We start from the raw sequence: 15592 nt of genomic DNA, 5'->3' as shown, positions 1-15592 counted from the left end.
CAATTACATAAAAATTGTCCTGTTACCCTTTGCATCTAACAATTTGTGCCACTCTTTGTGTGGAATTCTATATTTAGTGTTGCTTGTAGGATAAATATCATGTTATTTTTTGTACAACATCTGGCTAGGTTTCATTTTAGGTTGTGAAGTGACCATATAAACATTGCTTACTGAGATCTCAATCAAGGATTTAGATGATGTATCCAAGATTCTGTTCTCAAAATTTGTGAAAACTAAAACTCAGTCATAAAATGACCTGAGCTTGTAAGATAATAAATGTGGTCAACTCGGATTGCTGTTGGAGAGTTGTGCCACATTTGCTAAATTATTGTAGTTGGTTTGGTGAACAGGGTAAGTATCAATTTCACGTTTCAGCTCAGTTCTGTATTCGGTAATGGGTGCTTGTTGCTAGCCCAGGGCAAGGGAATTATGGGCATCTTGGACTGACATAATCATGAGCTGTTTTGGGTGCCCATCTCTTTGCATGTGAACAGGCAAAAGAAGCACTTACATATTGAAGGGCATCACCATTGTTCAAGATTCTTTCTGAAATGACAATATATCATTTTCACAATCACCAATTGCATGCCATTACATTAGTTCCTGACCAATTTTAGAATCCTTGCGACCAAGTTTAGATTCACTTATAGACGTGCCATGATTTGCAGCCCATATGTCTTTCCGACTGGTTGGGACAAATCAATGTCTGAAATTTTATATATTTGGCCAAAAACCATGTCCAGTTTCAATTATATTTCTAAAATTATCTTCTTTTTTTCTGTATTAACTCTGTTTTCATTGGACAGAACCCAGTACAACAACTTCAGGATTTACAGGGACAAGCTCAAAAATTTCAAGTGGTACTTTGTTACCTATCTTAATCTTAAGTTTCTGCAATTGAATCTTTTGTTTATTTGGCTTTTTTTGCATGGAGACTTCTTTATGCTTTTCCTGGCATTGAACTGTTTTCTTAGCCTAACAAGAGTATTTCCTTTTCTAGGTCCATGCACAACACCAAATGCAGTATTCCCAGCCTTTATCACACCAGCAGTTCCCAGGCAGGCAGCTACAACCAGCGCACATTCAGCATAACATTGGGCAAACTCAAATTAACCAAGCAAATCAGCTAAGAAGTCATTTAAGCCAGTTCACTGGAACAACTAATAATACATTGTTCACGACTGCCCCAAGCTCATCTAACTCTCAGATGGTGAGATACATATTCAGGCTATTGTACTTAGACAGATTTTTACTTGGTTTGTTTGCCAAAATAAATAGAGGTACCTGACTTTAATTTCATTAATGTTTAAAAAACACTTCGGTGCATCCTTTATATCCTCGAGATCCATATCCTAATCTAGTGTTAATACTATTGAAAAAGTTTCTGGAAGAGCATTTGTTTAGTGAGAAGTATCACCTAGTCCAACATCTAACTGTTTAGTTTTGGTAACCTTTATCTATTTCCTTGTCTTTTTGTTCTTTTTTATGAATGGAAATCCTTCTCTAATTCTTCATCCAATGATGAATTTAAGGAAAATATTGTCAGATGAACAATTTGGGCACCACTTTATTATTACAGCTCCAAATCCAAATTTAGAAGAAAAAAAAAGTGGGAAAGTTGACACAGGTTTTTTCATTGATTATTTCATAAAGATCTCATCCTCGATACTATTTTATTTGGACCAGTCATTGATTATTTCATTCTGTGAAAGTTTAGGGAGAAAATTCATTACATATAACAACTTACATGGTTACTCTACTTCTTCTTCTTCCTCAAAGCCTTTTCCAAATTTGGAATCAGCTATGTGAATTTTCCTCCACTCTGCTCTTGCTAGTTACCTCCGTCAAAGTCTTTCCTTTTGTCTTTTTCCCCAATTTCTTGCTGTTGATGAAATGTTAGGTCATTGAGTTTTTCTGAAATGAGTGATTTCTCAAAATTTAATGAAGTAAATATTGTTTGCAAGTTGGTAGTTTCTACCTACTTTAGTTGATTATGCACAAGTCCTAAGGGCCTTAGAGGATCCAAATATTGAGTGCAAACTCCTGATTATTTTTTAAGCGTAGTGGGTCTGTATGACATACTATTATGTATAAAGCTTGAGACCCGAAGTGGACATGGTTTGTGCTGGGAAGGCTGTAACCCTTTATTTCAATCTGGTTCACAAGCACCATTATTTGAGCATCAAGAAAAACGGATATCTTGATTATACTGTAAACTTATTTTTTAAATGGTTCTAATTCATACTTTTTTTCTTCCTGTTTTAGGTTCCAAACATGTCAGCTACAATGCAATCGCAGTCTCTTGTGCCACGGATGCAGGTCAGTTCCAGACTGTGACATGGATTCAGCATTAGCTTATTGAGGATATTCTGTTTCTCCACCTAGGCCAAACACAGATTTTCCCTTCCTTTTTCAAATAACTAAATATAATGACATGGAAACTGCATTCTTACTGGCTAGTCAATTATGTTTAAGTTCATGGTCTTGCAAATGGTGTTAATTTGATCTTGTTAACTTCGGTACTTGGCAACCTGAATGCTGGGATGCCTGTGGAATAACTAGCACACGTGATGCTGAATGAACTATAAGTGGAGAACATTCCTTGTCAATAATCTAGTGTTGTTGGTTGTGGCTGGTTTCTTTATTTGTTCTTTTTGGTCCTTCTAAGAATAACCAAGAGTAGCATTATATCTGTTAGCAACAGAAATCTGCTGACTTTCTTCTTCCTGTTCATATGGTTAACTCTGTTTCTTATTATAAAAATTCGTAATTGCTCTTGGCTTTAAACATGTTATCCATGTGTCCTTGTGATTGCGACCAGTTTGGATTATCTGCTGGGCATCCTCAACGGAGTCATCCTTCACAAATCTTGAGTGATCAAAGTATGTAGCATATCAATTTTCCTGATCTACTAGAATTTTTCTTTATTTACTTTTACACAACTGTCTTCTTTCAGGAGTTATCCTGAGTGGAATAACAGATTTAATGAAAACTGTCATTATGGTGCAGTGTTTAATATGGGTGCTGCAAATCCGAGTATGGTCCAGATGTCACAACAACAACATGCTACACAAGGTGGATTTGGCAACATCCCTTCCAATACTCAGAATCTCCAGCCTGGCATGGCAACCCTTCAAAATACAAATCAGAATCCAAGCTTCACTCAGCAAAGGCAGCAAAATCAACAGTAATGTCTAATTCTTCTTCTTTTTCTTTATTGCTTGTATTGTTATTTATTTATGCAAATTATGTATGAATAATTCCAACATTTTTTATTATTTATAAAAACATCCAATATATCTTTAGTTCCAGTCTGAAGCAGATACATTTAAAACAAGAACCAAACCAGATTGACGTAAAAGAACCTAATCAGTTTCATGTAAAAGAAGAACAAAGAGAGATTCATGTTTAAGAAGAACAGAGAGAGGTTCATGTTAAAGAAGAACAGAGAGAGGTTATTGTTGAAGAAGAACACAAAGAGGTTTATGTTAAACTAGAAGAAGGGTCGATTGATGAGATTTTGGATGGCAACGTTGGGCACGGGAATAAGCAGATTTAGTAGTTTGAAATATGGGTAGTACTTTCTTGTCAAAAGTTAGAAGGAAGAGATAGATTGATGAGATATCTGGGGTTATTTTGCACATCATGTGGGACAGGTGTAGCAGTTGTCTAGTGAAACATGATTCTGTCGATAGGTGTATAGTTTTGTATTAACTCGCCGTTCTCTGCTCGCTAGATCAACTAGCAACTTCTGATTTCAGTTTGATTTGTTGTTCTCTGTGAAGCAGCAAATCTGAAGTCCACTGGATCTGTGTCCGTTCTAATGCTAATTTGATCTTTTCAAAGTTGGATCTAACAAAGCGCAGGTTCTGAATTCAGAATATGAACAGAGTCAGTGTTGTAGAAAGAAGTACGATGATAGTTGGAAGTCATGATAATTGTTACTCAGGTGCTGATAATTCTCTTTTTCTAGTAGATATGTACAAAACCTACAATGGTGCCTGGGATGAGTATCAACCATGTTTGGAACCTAGACAAGAAAATAAAATAAAAAAAATTAGAATTTAACCATTATTATTTTTAAAAATAATTAGTGAAAATGTGATAATTATCAAATTCTTTTTTTTACTAACTATTTTTTAAAATAAACTATGATGTTGCCTAAGAGAAACTGAGATGAGTGTTAACCATGTTTGGAACCCCTAAAAAAAAAAAATATGACCGTTATTATTTCCAAAAATAGTTAGTAAAAATGAGATAATGATAAATCTTTATTTTTATTATATTTTTTTAATAAAAATAATCAAATTCTTATTTTCTTTTATTTTTTATGAGTTTCAAACAAACCCTAAAAAAGTAGGACCAGTTGTTTTAGTTAGTAGACTTTAGTCCTTGCATTGAATTTTACATATTTATAGATTATATTTACCTAACTATTGTAATATATTTTCCCAAGTAAATCATTTTTTATAAATATTAAAAAGAAAACATAAGTTATCAAGAACCACTTTAGTATTTCTTGGTTTATTTTTCTTATAATTTTCAATTAGAGCAATAGGAAACTATATTATTTTAAATATTTTTAAAGGTAAAAAGAATTAAAAAAATTCCCATCCCCAAAAAATGCATAAATATAGAAAAAAATTGATCTTACAATTTAGTATTTTGCATAAAGACACAATAAGATTCCCACACATTTTGATTGACCCTTGGATAGTGAATTAAATATTTTGGTAGGCCCCCAATTTTTAAGTGATGATCCACAAGGACGGTCCGGATCCTGTCTCTACCAGCCACGTGGTTAGATTGACGTGGAGTAGGATCCTTTCGCCGCTGGGTTGGCATCTCTCCGAGCTGAGCTGAGCGCTTCAATTCTTTTCTGGTGCTTTCTTCGGTTACTGGCTGCTTCGGTCCCGGACCTGACCCCTACTACCCCTAACCCGACTTCTCTCATGGCGGAAGAAGCTGAAACTCGGCCCTCTGACACTCAACCTTCGATTCCTAGTTCATCAGATGATAATCTAAAACCGCCCCAGGTGCGTCTATGTTGTTACAATTTCTCCAAACGCGCCTTAAATGTATACGCTGATTCATTTTCGTTCAAGTGCAGTCTTATGGATCTATTGATTTTTGCGCTTCTAATTTATTCTTTTGGCTGACGCATGAACTTTAAAAGTTGGCATCGTTGGAATTGCATGTAATTAGATCTTTTGTCGCTTTTCCCTATGGGGATGAGCTAATTCAAACATCTTGTTTGTTAGTTCGGCTAGTGGCGTGATGGTTTAATTAAGATTTTCTTTCCGTTATGTACTGGAAACTATGTCGTAGCTATTATCCTCGTGTGTTGGTATTCTTCCGAGTATGTATTACTTCGAGAATATGAAATTGGGATTTGATTCATATCAGTTAGATGAACTTCTCTTACATTTTTTAATGCCTAGGAGACGAGTAGCTTGCTCTCTTTCTTTCGGTGTAAAAGTTTTGGAGGTTGCGCCTGCTATCTGATGAAGAAAATGGTTTTTCCAAAGTGGGGTGTTTATTTTGATATTGGATTATTAAGTATTTCTTTTTGGTATCCTTTTCAGGAGGGGAACCTTTTATATTTCTGTTTTCTACTCACTATGAGTCGGCTTATTTTGCATTTGGATTTGTACATGAGGCTTTCCTCAGTTCATCAAATAACATTGTGGTTGGAAAGAATTGCTGCAAGATCAAAGGAAAATTGTACATCAAAATAAGGAGACTAATTTATAGAGAGATAGATAGATAAACGGTGGTGAAGTAGTTTGCGATTAGGAATTTTGTGAACATCAGCTTTTATTGAAGTGGTTACTCTAACAGACTAACAATATGAACCAAGGCTTTTGCTCCCCTTGGTACGGCGGATTCAACCACCGCAGAGCTTTTGGCCATCGGCCAAGGCTTGATACTCTTCCATGATCACCTTTGTTGACCCCTTGTCATTGAGGGGGACTCTTAGGTGGTAATCTTGCAGTGTTCCCTACCCTCTACTGAGCCCCCTTGGTGCCATTGGTCTGCTTTTCGTGAGATTATGAATGTCTTCTCTGTTCTTTCACGTACTTGGTCTCATGTACAATGCTCTGCCAATTCTTTGGTGGACTCTCTTGCTAAGGATGGGATCCTCCTCTGATCTCTTGTTGTTTCGGGATCCCCCTTTGATTTCTTGTAGCTGTTTCTTGCTTTAATAAAAGTTCACCATCTTCAAAAAAAAAAAAAAAAAAAAAAAAAGAAGAGGATTAACAATATGAAAAAGACCGTTGCACTTCTTTCATACATAATTTGAAATAGCAGCTGCCTTTCTAATACAACTGATTTCAGAATTTGAAGTTCTCTTTTTTAGTATTAGGCACTAAATAAAATGTCAACCATTTTTTGGTTTTTGTGTCGGTCTTGTTTATATGGAGCTTTTAACCATTAGATGGCATGATAAACATATATTTCATATTCAGCTTTTTTTCATACTCTCTCATTTGGTTTATTGAGAAAAGATGAATTTATTTCTGCAGGTACCAGTCTATCCTGGTTCTCCAGCTTTTCCAAATTATGGTTTTCAGATGTATCAAATTTATCCCGCATTTATGCCTGGTCTGGTGCCTACACAAAACCAGGAACAGACTAACCATGGTGCAGGTATATACGCTGTTCCTGTTCTTCCATTCATGGGATCGATGGCTGGACTTCCTTCGAACACCCTTATCCCTCTTAACTACCATGTGCCCACGTAAGTTTATTTGTAGATTGCATAACTAATCTGGTTATTGCTTTGAGGAGAGAATTGAGGTTCCTTCAAATTTCTTTCAATTTACTTTACAAATTGTCAGTCATGTTTAGTTTTGTAGTTCATATTTATTTGTTCATGTTGAAAGTTGGTTGGATGCAGCTGATAAAATTCTCTAATGGTTTGATGTTTTTCTCATCAGTAGTTCCAGTCCAGTTGAAGGAGGAGCTGTTACTGGTGACCAAGGGCAAGAAGGAAGGCAACAACCACAAGCACAACATAGACAAGTTGTTGTAAGGAGATTCCAGTTTGCATTTCAGCTCGACTTGTTTCTCATACTAAAGCTGGCAGCAGTGGTCTTTGTGTTCAATCAAGATGGATCAAAACAGAAACTCATTCTGCTACTGTTCATTGCTTCATTAGTTTATCTGTAAGCCGTTGGCAACTATTTTACTCATTTGATTAAAAACAATAGCCATAAGTAGTACTCTTTTTTATCAGCTGATATTTATTCTCCTCTACAGGTATCAGACAGGAGTGCTAACACCTTTAATAAGATGGCTTTCACAAGGCATGCATAGGGCGGCGGCCCCTCCACAGCCACTACCACCTATCAGAGCAGTGAACGAAGGTGCTCCAGCCAATGCTGGTGCTCCTATTGTGCCAGTACATGGTATGCTGTCTCTCTTACTAAATTGACCCCATGCTTATACATGCATTGTAGTTGAACCACCCAAGAACAACATGATTAATCTTGAATACCTGATGAGGCAGAGGAATACACAGGTTTGAATAGTATTTGACTCTGTGATTTATGGTATGCCTCAAACTTTTTTTCTTGTTATATTTTTTTTGACAACTTTATCTTTTTATTTTTCTAGCATGGTTTGGTGATATGGTTCTTATCTAATTGGAATAAGTACACGGGTAATTATGCACTATGGCCTCCCAGTGACTGCAAATAAACAATGCAAAACATTGTCGCAAGTGGTGTGCAGATCTCATCTCTTAGTCACATGTAATTGCAATCTAAGATATGCCAATGGTTTCTGATATTTATGTTTATTCTAAACAAAACCCAACTTTACTATGTTTGTGTATCAATTGCGGAATTTGAAATATGGGTTACAATTTTTTTTAGATCTCATGTCTATTGAGAATATCGTCCCTGACTCAATTTACTAGAATGACAATTTAAAAACGAAGAAAACTCATCTATGGAACGGGATATCCCTATTTCTTCTCCAACAAGAGAATCATATTATTTAGTCTGAACATTATGCGCCTGATGCAATAAATTTTCAAACTTTCATATGACTTACCAGGTGAACAAGGGACAGAGGATGAGAATAGGCCTGCAGAAAATGATGCAGATCCCCAGGGGATTCAAAATGAGAACCCAGTGGAACCTGGTAGAAGGGACGCTTGGCTGGGCTTTGCCAGGGAGATTCAAATGATCGTCGTGGGCTTCATCACATCCCTTCTTCCAGGATATCACAATATTGATTAGACCATCATGTGGTTTTAGTGATGATAAATACATTGCTTTAAAACATAGAATCTATGAGGGGATTTTATTCTGCTTTTTTTTCTTTTCTAATTGAAGTATGTTGGGGAAATGTTCATTGCATATTTTCCCAAGTTTGCTTTTGTTTATGGAAAAGCCCTGATACCCAGTTGAAGTGCTCTTTCACAGGATATGATTTAACAAATTAACGTTTTTTTATAGTCAGCTGCAGAACAGACCTGCCGAAGCACATGCAGTTTTGTTACTCCATAATAATGCCGTCCAGATCCAGATCAGAAATTTGAAGTAAGAAACTTATCCCCAGAGATTCGTTTACTCGTTTCTCTTAGGTAATTTGAATAGTTATCTATTCGTTTTCAAGTGTACTAGGGCCAAGTTAACACTCAAGTCCAGCCTTCAAGCCCTTAGAAACGAAGATTGGTTTATGTAGCAGACGCTTAAATTCAATTAAATATGATGCACCATTGGAGGTAACAGTTGCTCTCGACCTTACTGTCGATACTACAAACGACTAAAGGTAATTATTTTTTAGGAGTGCGCATGTGGCGGGTACAAAATCAGCCCTTCACGTAGCAACCTTGAACCGGGGGTCGTTTTACCATTTATATTTTTCCAAAGGACTTATAAACTTCATTAACAGTTGTAATTTTAAGACGAATTTGAGAAAAGAAAAAAATTACTCATAAAATTGAAGGGCACTTGTCTAGGTTACATATCTATGAGACCTATGCAAAGAGGAAAACCTGATTGAAGGGTCAGTGTTTGTCGTTTAATCTCGATGAACCAAGTGACTAGGCTAAACAGTCGGATCATTATCGGTGAGGATGAGACGAGCAAGACACTAGAGAGGGAGGGTCTCATTTTGCAAAGGTGGGGAAGGGTTGCTCCCTTCTCCTCTTCTCAGTAAATCTCCTTTTATAGAGATTAGTAGATAGAAGTCAATGGGGCTGCCACTCCTCTCCCTTTTTACCATTAGATTGGGGAGGATTAACCACTTTCTTATGTGAAAAATGCCAAGGGGGAGGGGGACCCTTCCCTATCGGTCAAAGGAAGGTAAAGAGGCAGGTTCCACTAACCCTCGCCCTCTATAGGTTGATTCATTGAAGGATAAGATAGAAAACTTTTGCACTTTAATACAGTCACTATTGTAAAGGGGATTAAACTGGACTCTAACAACTCATAAGATTAGGTCTTATTTTTACTAATTTTTTAGAATAATAATGGTTAAATTATATTTATTTTTATCCCAAGTGGTGACCTGAGATCCAACTGTTGCTATCATCGTAGAAGATCCTGCACTGGATACCCATTGCATGATTCCTCCGATCCGATCTAGGCAAGGAAGTGGCTCATGGAAACTTTCAAGATTTAATAATTGAATCACGTAATATTAGAGAATGGATAGGGCCAGTATCGAGAATTCATATGTCTCCTCCTGTCGTGTACGCTGTGCACAGCGCTTACAAATTCCAAACCTCACGCCCGTGGGTTTCAGACTTTTAGCTGTTCTAATCGGGTGAGGAGAAGGCAGAGGCCGAAAAATGGGAGAATCTAAGACCGTACATTCTCCTCTTTTGACTTATGTCTCCATGCTTGCTCTTCTTACTCTTTGTCCTCCGTTCGTCATTTTGCTGTAAGATTACAATCTCGATGCCATGTTCTTCTTTGATTGTTAATTTTTTTCCAGATCTCTCATTTCTTTCATGACTAAGTACTTTTGAATTTTATTTTACTCGTCTTTCAAGTTTATTACTTTGTTACATCTTCGCTCCCACGTTATTAATATCAGTTCGATCAAAAGGAATTTCTTTTCCTTTTTGTTCTTTCGGAAATAGGAAGTGGATGCTGAACTATTTTGCTATTGAAACTTATTTAGTATACTTGGATGTTGCAGACTTTGGTAATGTGCTTATGGATTGTCTTCTGTAATTTTTGCTTGCTAACTGAGTTCATGGACTATGGCTGGATGAGACATTGTTGAGATTCCTTGCATTAGAACCATTTGATTAGCAAAGAGTTGAATGTTACGTTTTCTAGGGGATAAACTCATGTGTAGATACACAACGGACTCATACATTGTATTCGACCTTTTACCCAAAAAAGGTCGCCTATGAGACATGTATTAGTTCATTGTTGTCTGGAATTGCAGAGTGTACGTCTCAAGGCCTTTATAAGGGTAAAAAGCCTCTGGGGTTAAGGTCTAAGTGGAGAATTCACAAGATTCCAGAGATGCTACAAGCCTTTGAATTATCTCATAGTACACCTTTTTCGTCACTATTCATCAACTTTCAATCAAAATCTGTTTTTTTAGTTTCAGGTGGAGACTAAAAAAGGAAAAACCTCATACAGGACGATAGTGAAAAGAATCTCTTTAAAGTAAATCTGACTTTTACCCAAGAAAACAATTTGAACCGTCTGCATGCTTCCTACTACACTTATTGTTTTAGCTTTTAAATTTACATCTGTATTAGAGTGGGGAAGTAAATTGCTACCAAGTTGTTCATTATATTACTTAATACTGCAGATGGTATACAATGGTTCACGCTGATGGTTCAGTTGCTATTACTTGGGAGTATCTCAAGCATCATGGATTTGAAGGTCTCAGGACTATCTGGCCAAAACCTTCTCTTATTGCATGGAAAATAATTGCTAGCTTTGCAGTTTTCGAAGCTATTCTTCAGCTGGCTCTTCCAGGTGAAAGGGTAGAGGGCCCAATTTCTCCAGCAGGGAATCAACCTGTCTACAAGGTTGTTAACGTGTTAGAATTGGTTATATCATGATCATACTATGCATGGACTGCATGATAACTCTGCATCTGATGACAGAAGGATTACGTGTTTGTATGCCTTTTTGACCTGTGATTTTACTTAGAAGATGCCAATTCTCTGGTTTTGGTTTGAATGGTAGAATAACCGACACTTTTCGTATCCTATTTTAAAGTAATTTACTACCTTCTGCAGTTTTGAGAGGGATCATGAAGCCTCTTTCCCAAAAAATTGTTTGGTCCATGGATTTTCAAGAGACATGTAGGTCTCAAGAGAATATTCCCTTTGTGGTCTCAGGTGCTTTGAATGTTGTTAAAAGACTGAACAAGTTGTGTACGTGCTCATCTTCTTCTTGGTCAACTTTTTTGTTCTCATGAATTATCCTGTCACTCAAAGAAACTGCAATATATTCAGAATACTCTTCTGGTTTACTGGGCAGTAGAACATGTTGGAAATTTGAATAGACAAATAGATACTTTTCACCTATCTCTTGGATCCCTTAACAATACTTCCTACTATTAGAGTGGGGGAGCAAACTGATCTGGAGAACATTCACTCATTTGACATTCTCATATATAGTTTTCTTGGGCCCATCCACATCAATGTTAGAACAGAAGTGCTGGAGCATGTCCATTATAGAGCATGTGATAGCTGGAACACTCTTGTTGGGTATTATATGGTGAACTATGTGATGCTAGTGGTTTTGACAAAAATAGATGCCACTAAGTTTAGTTGCTAAGTAGTAAAAGGATTGTTTGTCTGAATGTTGTAAAGACCAGTTCACATTGCCAGCACTATGAAAACCTTAAATGTTCATCTTCAGGGTGTCAAGTGGCAGAAAGGCAAACCCTTCATGTGCTCCTGATGCCACCACTTTTTTCTATTCTTCTTTTGCTATTGTTATATTATGCAGTAGCTAAGCTTGATTCCCAGACGTCTTATTACTGATCCCAGATGTGACCATTGAGCCAAAGCTCCTGCGATACCCTGGGCATTATTAAAAAGTTATCATTTTAACTCTTAATACCAATTTCTACCTGCCTCTAGTGGCTTATTTAGTAGCTGAAGAATCATGTGAGGTCTATTCCTTATACTCTTTATTTGATTCTTTTTCTTTTTCACAGGCTAATGGATCTTTTTTTTTTTTTTGAATGACAGGCTAATGGATTGCAAGCATATGCAGTAACACTGATTACATATCTCGCCATTTGGTGGTATGTGGTTTTCATGCTCATATGTTTCTTTAGCTAAAGAGGGAGTTAGCCTCCCACATTGTAAGGGGTCCCCCTTACTTAAAAGAAATATTTCGGCTAACTTGTTTGCTGAAGTCTCATGCCTGGAGTTCTTTTGGTTGTTGTTGATATTTTTTCCCCTTATCTTCATGCCTTAGCATTAAAGACTTATGCTTTGCAAGAGAGCTGGCAGAAGTATGACCTTCCCGTGAATCTTGTGCTTTACTACTATGAGCTTCATTGCTGATTTTGTATCACCGGATTGTTCAACAGATCAAAATTTTAAAGTCATATGTGTTCCTATTTATTTTGTGGTTTCCATATTTTTTTCTATACCTCATACCTTTTTTGGACATCCAAGTGGATGCTATCTGAGAAGAAGACTTTTGGTTTCTTCTTTTCTCTCTGACCTCCTTCAGGTTTCACTTTGTTTAAATTATAACCTTTCCATTTATTTCTCTCTATCGTTATACTTTTGGATGGGTGTTTATACTGAATTTACTGATTATGTCTTTGCCAAAGCTCATAGTTTTTGTTTTGAGTTTTAATCTAATTGGTGGTTCCCATCATCAACATCAAGTTATCCTCTTTCATGTTCCTCCAGGTTTGGGATTTTCAGTCCTGCAATTGTGTATGATCATCTGGGAGAAATTTTTTCTGCACTCATCCTTGGAAGCTTTATTTTTTGCATTTTCTTGTACATAAAAGTAAGAGTTCCACCTTTACACCCTGTGTAATTAATAATGCACATTGTATCTGTTATATCTGTATTTATTCTACAAAGGATGTACTTTTATTTTTATTTTTTGTTATTCAGGGTCTTGTGGCTCCATCCTCTTCTGATTCTGGATCATCGGGGAACATATTGATTGATTTCTATTGGGTGAGTTTTGTGGGTTTCTATTTACTTGTTTATGAACTCTGTTGGAGTAGTGAAGGCATGCCCTACTATAATGGGTGATTTAGGCCCTTAGGTTTGGGGTCCTGCAGTCCAGTGGGGTAGAGACCCGCTGTTTTCAAAATTTCTGATAACCTTTATATTTTAAACAGGAATCTCCTGCCATATATGACTTGACATGATTTTTTTAATAACAAATCATTTTGGTGGAGAATTAACTCCCCCCCCTCCCTCAGTTTTTGTTGTTGTGATTTTATTTTATTTTTAATTTTATGATACAATGATTGCTGTGCAGGGAATGGAGTTATACCCAAGAATTGGTAAAAACTTTGATATTAAGGTGTTCACAAATTGTAGATTTGGTATGATGTCATGGGCAGTTCTTGCTTTGACCTACTCTATCAAACAGGTTAGCAACATTGAAGCAATTCTGCTGTTTTAGACAAGTATAATTCATTCATATCTGTGTCTGTTTTAGTTATTTGGTTTCTGATAATTTTCTTTATTGCTATTTGTGTTGATCTATAATGAGTTTTAGTATGAAGAAAATGGCCGTGTATCTGATTCCATGCTGGTTAATACTGCACTGATGTTGGTCTATGTAACAAAGTTCTTTCTATGGGAAGCTGGGTACTGGAACACTATGGATATTGCTCATGATAGAGGTGAAAAGATTTCTACCATTTGCTTGTTACTCTTGTTCCACATTACGGACTACTTATGTGTCATGAGACGCTGGAGGAAAAGAATAATTTTCTTCTTTGGTCCAGACGAATTTTTTGTACTTATTTATTCCCTTTGGATGTTGTAGCTGGTTTTTATATTTGCTGGGGATGTTTGGTATGGGTCCCATCCATTTATACTTCTCCAGGCTTATATCTTGTCAACCATCCTGTGCATCTTGGGGCTCCGGTAATGAATTTCTTTTATTATTAACTTTTGATAAAATAAGACAGTTATCTGTTTCAATTCCAATTCCAATTCCATGTTGACTAGTAACTTTACTATGTAGTAAAAGAATCTGTAGTTCCATCATGGTGTATAAGTTTTGATGTTCTCATAATCCTGGAACTTGTTCATATGTTGTAACATGATTGCACAAATTTTTTCAGCTTGCGCTTTTTATCCTTTTTGCGGGCATTCTCTGTATATATATCAACTATGACTGCGACAGGCAAAGACAACAATTCAGAAAAACAAATGGGAAGGCTTTGATCTGGGGAAAAGTTCCATCGAAGGTAGTTACTTCATCCTTTTAATGGGCTTCATGTGAATACATATAACGTGATCTTCTTCTTCTAGGTGCTATTTCCACAAACTTGACATGGTATGATATCAAGACAGGACTACTAAATCCTTCTGTTTTGCAGATAACTGCCACCTATTATATGACAAATGGAGAAAAGAAATCTAGCCTTCTTCTAACATCTGGCTGGTAAGTTCCATTTATCTGATATTAATCATATTAAGTACACCTCAAAGAAACGAAAGAAAACAATATCAGGTTGAATGAACTAAGAGCAAAGAAACTTAATGGTAAATTTGATTGTTTAGGTAATTGTCTCATGATAGAGGGAAGGGCAAGATGTCACACACGAGTGTTCTTTCCTTTTATTGTAGTGAGTCAAATGGGAGCAAGCTAACAGCGCAGGTCTCTTTGACTGTACAGGTGGGGTTTGGCTCGTCATTTCCATTATGTACCTGAAATATTAGCAGCATTTTTCTGGACCTTGCCAGCTCTTTTCAACCATGTAAGGATGTGAATGTGCTTTTGCTGGATTTGTCGTTTGAGTTCTCTAGAGATGTCTAAAGCAATTAATTGTATCCTTTGGAAATTCTTTCAGATTCTGCCTTACTTTTATGTGGTGTTTCTGACAATCCTTCTTTTCGACCGAGCCAAGAGGGATGATGACCGATGTCGCAACAAGTAAGCAATTGATTATTCCTCACTGCTTTTATGAGTACAAAATGATTGCTGTTGAAACTCTTTAGCTTGATACTAAAATTTGAGCTTATTTGCTCCAACAGGTACCAGAAATTCTGGAAGTTATATTGTGAGAAGGTGCCTTACAGGGTTATTCCTGGGATCCACTGAGATTTAAAATAGTGTGAGAGCTGCATATTTGCCTTAATGATAATTTCTCTCTGCAACTTTTTCTTTTTTTAGTACAAGAACATGTATAATATGTATCTCGTAGTAATTAACCAAGAAACGGTACAAAACCTTCTTCATCGCTAATCCTGCACGTTATTTCGTGCGACATTCTGGTGCTTCATCCTCCTGCTAAAGAGCCTTGTCGGCGTTGGTCTCCGCACTGATACAGATCAGAGATTATTCTCCTCTCCTAAATGAAGTAAATTTTCCACAGGGTATATAATTGTTGCTTGGCGGCGTCTTTGGCCAGTCGAGGGGCCCTTACCACCATTTGC

General features: G+C 36.7%; 3 protein-coding genes across 3 annotated transcripts in view; all 3 read left to right on the top strand.

Moving 5' to 3' along the window:
* LOC137936766 (mediator of RNA polymerase II transcription subunit 8-like) overlaps positions 1–3286 on the top strand; it is a 35376-nt gene extending 32090 nt beyond the window's left edge. The window contains exons 8-12 of the mRNA XM_068781636.1: positions 807–860; positions 1001–1210; positions 2266–2319; positions 2822–2882; positions 3010–3286. Coding sequence (XP_068637737.1) covers positions 807–860; positions 1001–1210; positions 2266–2319; positions 2822–2882; positions 3010–3191 — 561 coding nt within the window. The 3' untranslated portion in view covers positions 3192–3286. The remainder of the gene's footprint in view (positions 1–806; positions 861–1000; positions 1211–2265; positions 2320–2821; positions 2883–3009) is intronic.
* Positions 3287–4863: 1577 nt separating this feature from the next.
* Positions 4864–8432, top strand: LOC137937129 (uncharacterized). Its single transcript, XM_068782196.1, has 5 exons — positions 4864–5036; positions 6528–6742; positions 6942–7169; positions 7264–7412; positions 8065–8432. The coding sequence occupies exons 1-5, from the start codon at positions 4953–4955 to the stop codon at positions 8247–8249; spliced, it is 861 nt and encodes a 286-aa protein (XP_068638297.1). The 5' UTR covers positions 4864–4952; the 3' UTR covers positions 8250–8432.
* Positions 8433–9769: 1337 nt separating this feature from the next.
* Positions 9770–15438, top strand: LOC137935867 (7-dehydrocholesterol reductase). The gene is made up of 13 exons (XM_068780253.1): positions 9770–9900; positions 10792–11014; positions 12191–12246; positions 12869–12971; positions 13082–13147; positions 13458–13571; positions 13701–13827; positions 13974–14074; positions 14275–14400; positions 14533–14597; positions 14832–14913; positions 15007–15089; positions 15191–15438. Exons 1-13 carry the CDS (start codon positions 9809–9811, stop codon positions 15255–15257), a joined length of 1305 nt encoding a protein of 434 aa, XP_068636354.1. The 5' UTR covers positions 9770–9808; the 3' UTR covers positions 15258–15438.
* The last annotated feature ends 154 nt before the right edge of the window (positions 15439–15592 follow it).

The sequence above is a fragment of the Aristolochia californica genome, unplaced genomic scaffold (assembly GCF_029961685.1).
Source record: "Aristolochia californica isolate CCGP_79_NKW_82.1479 unplaced genomic scaffold, dmAriCali1.0.hap1 SCAF_7, whole genome shotgun sequence".
In the NCBI taxonomy this organism is placed as follows: domain Eukaryota; kingdom Viridiplantae; phylum Streptophyta; class Magnoliopsida; order Piperales; family Aristolochiaceae; genus Aristolochia; species Aristolochia californica.
This window is presented reverse-complemented; position numbering and strand designations above follow the sequence as displayed.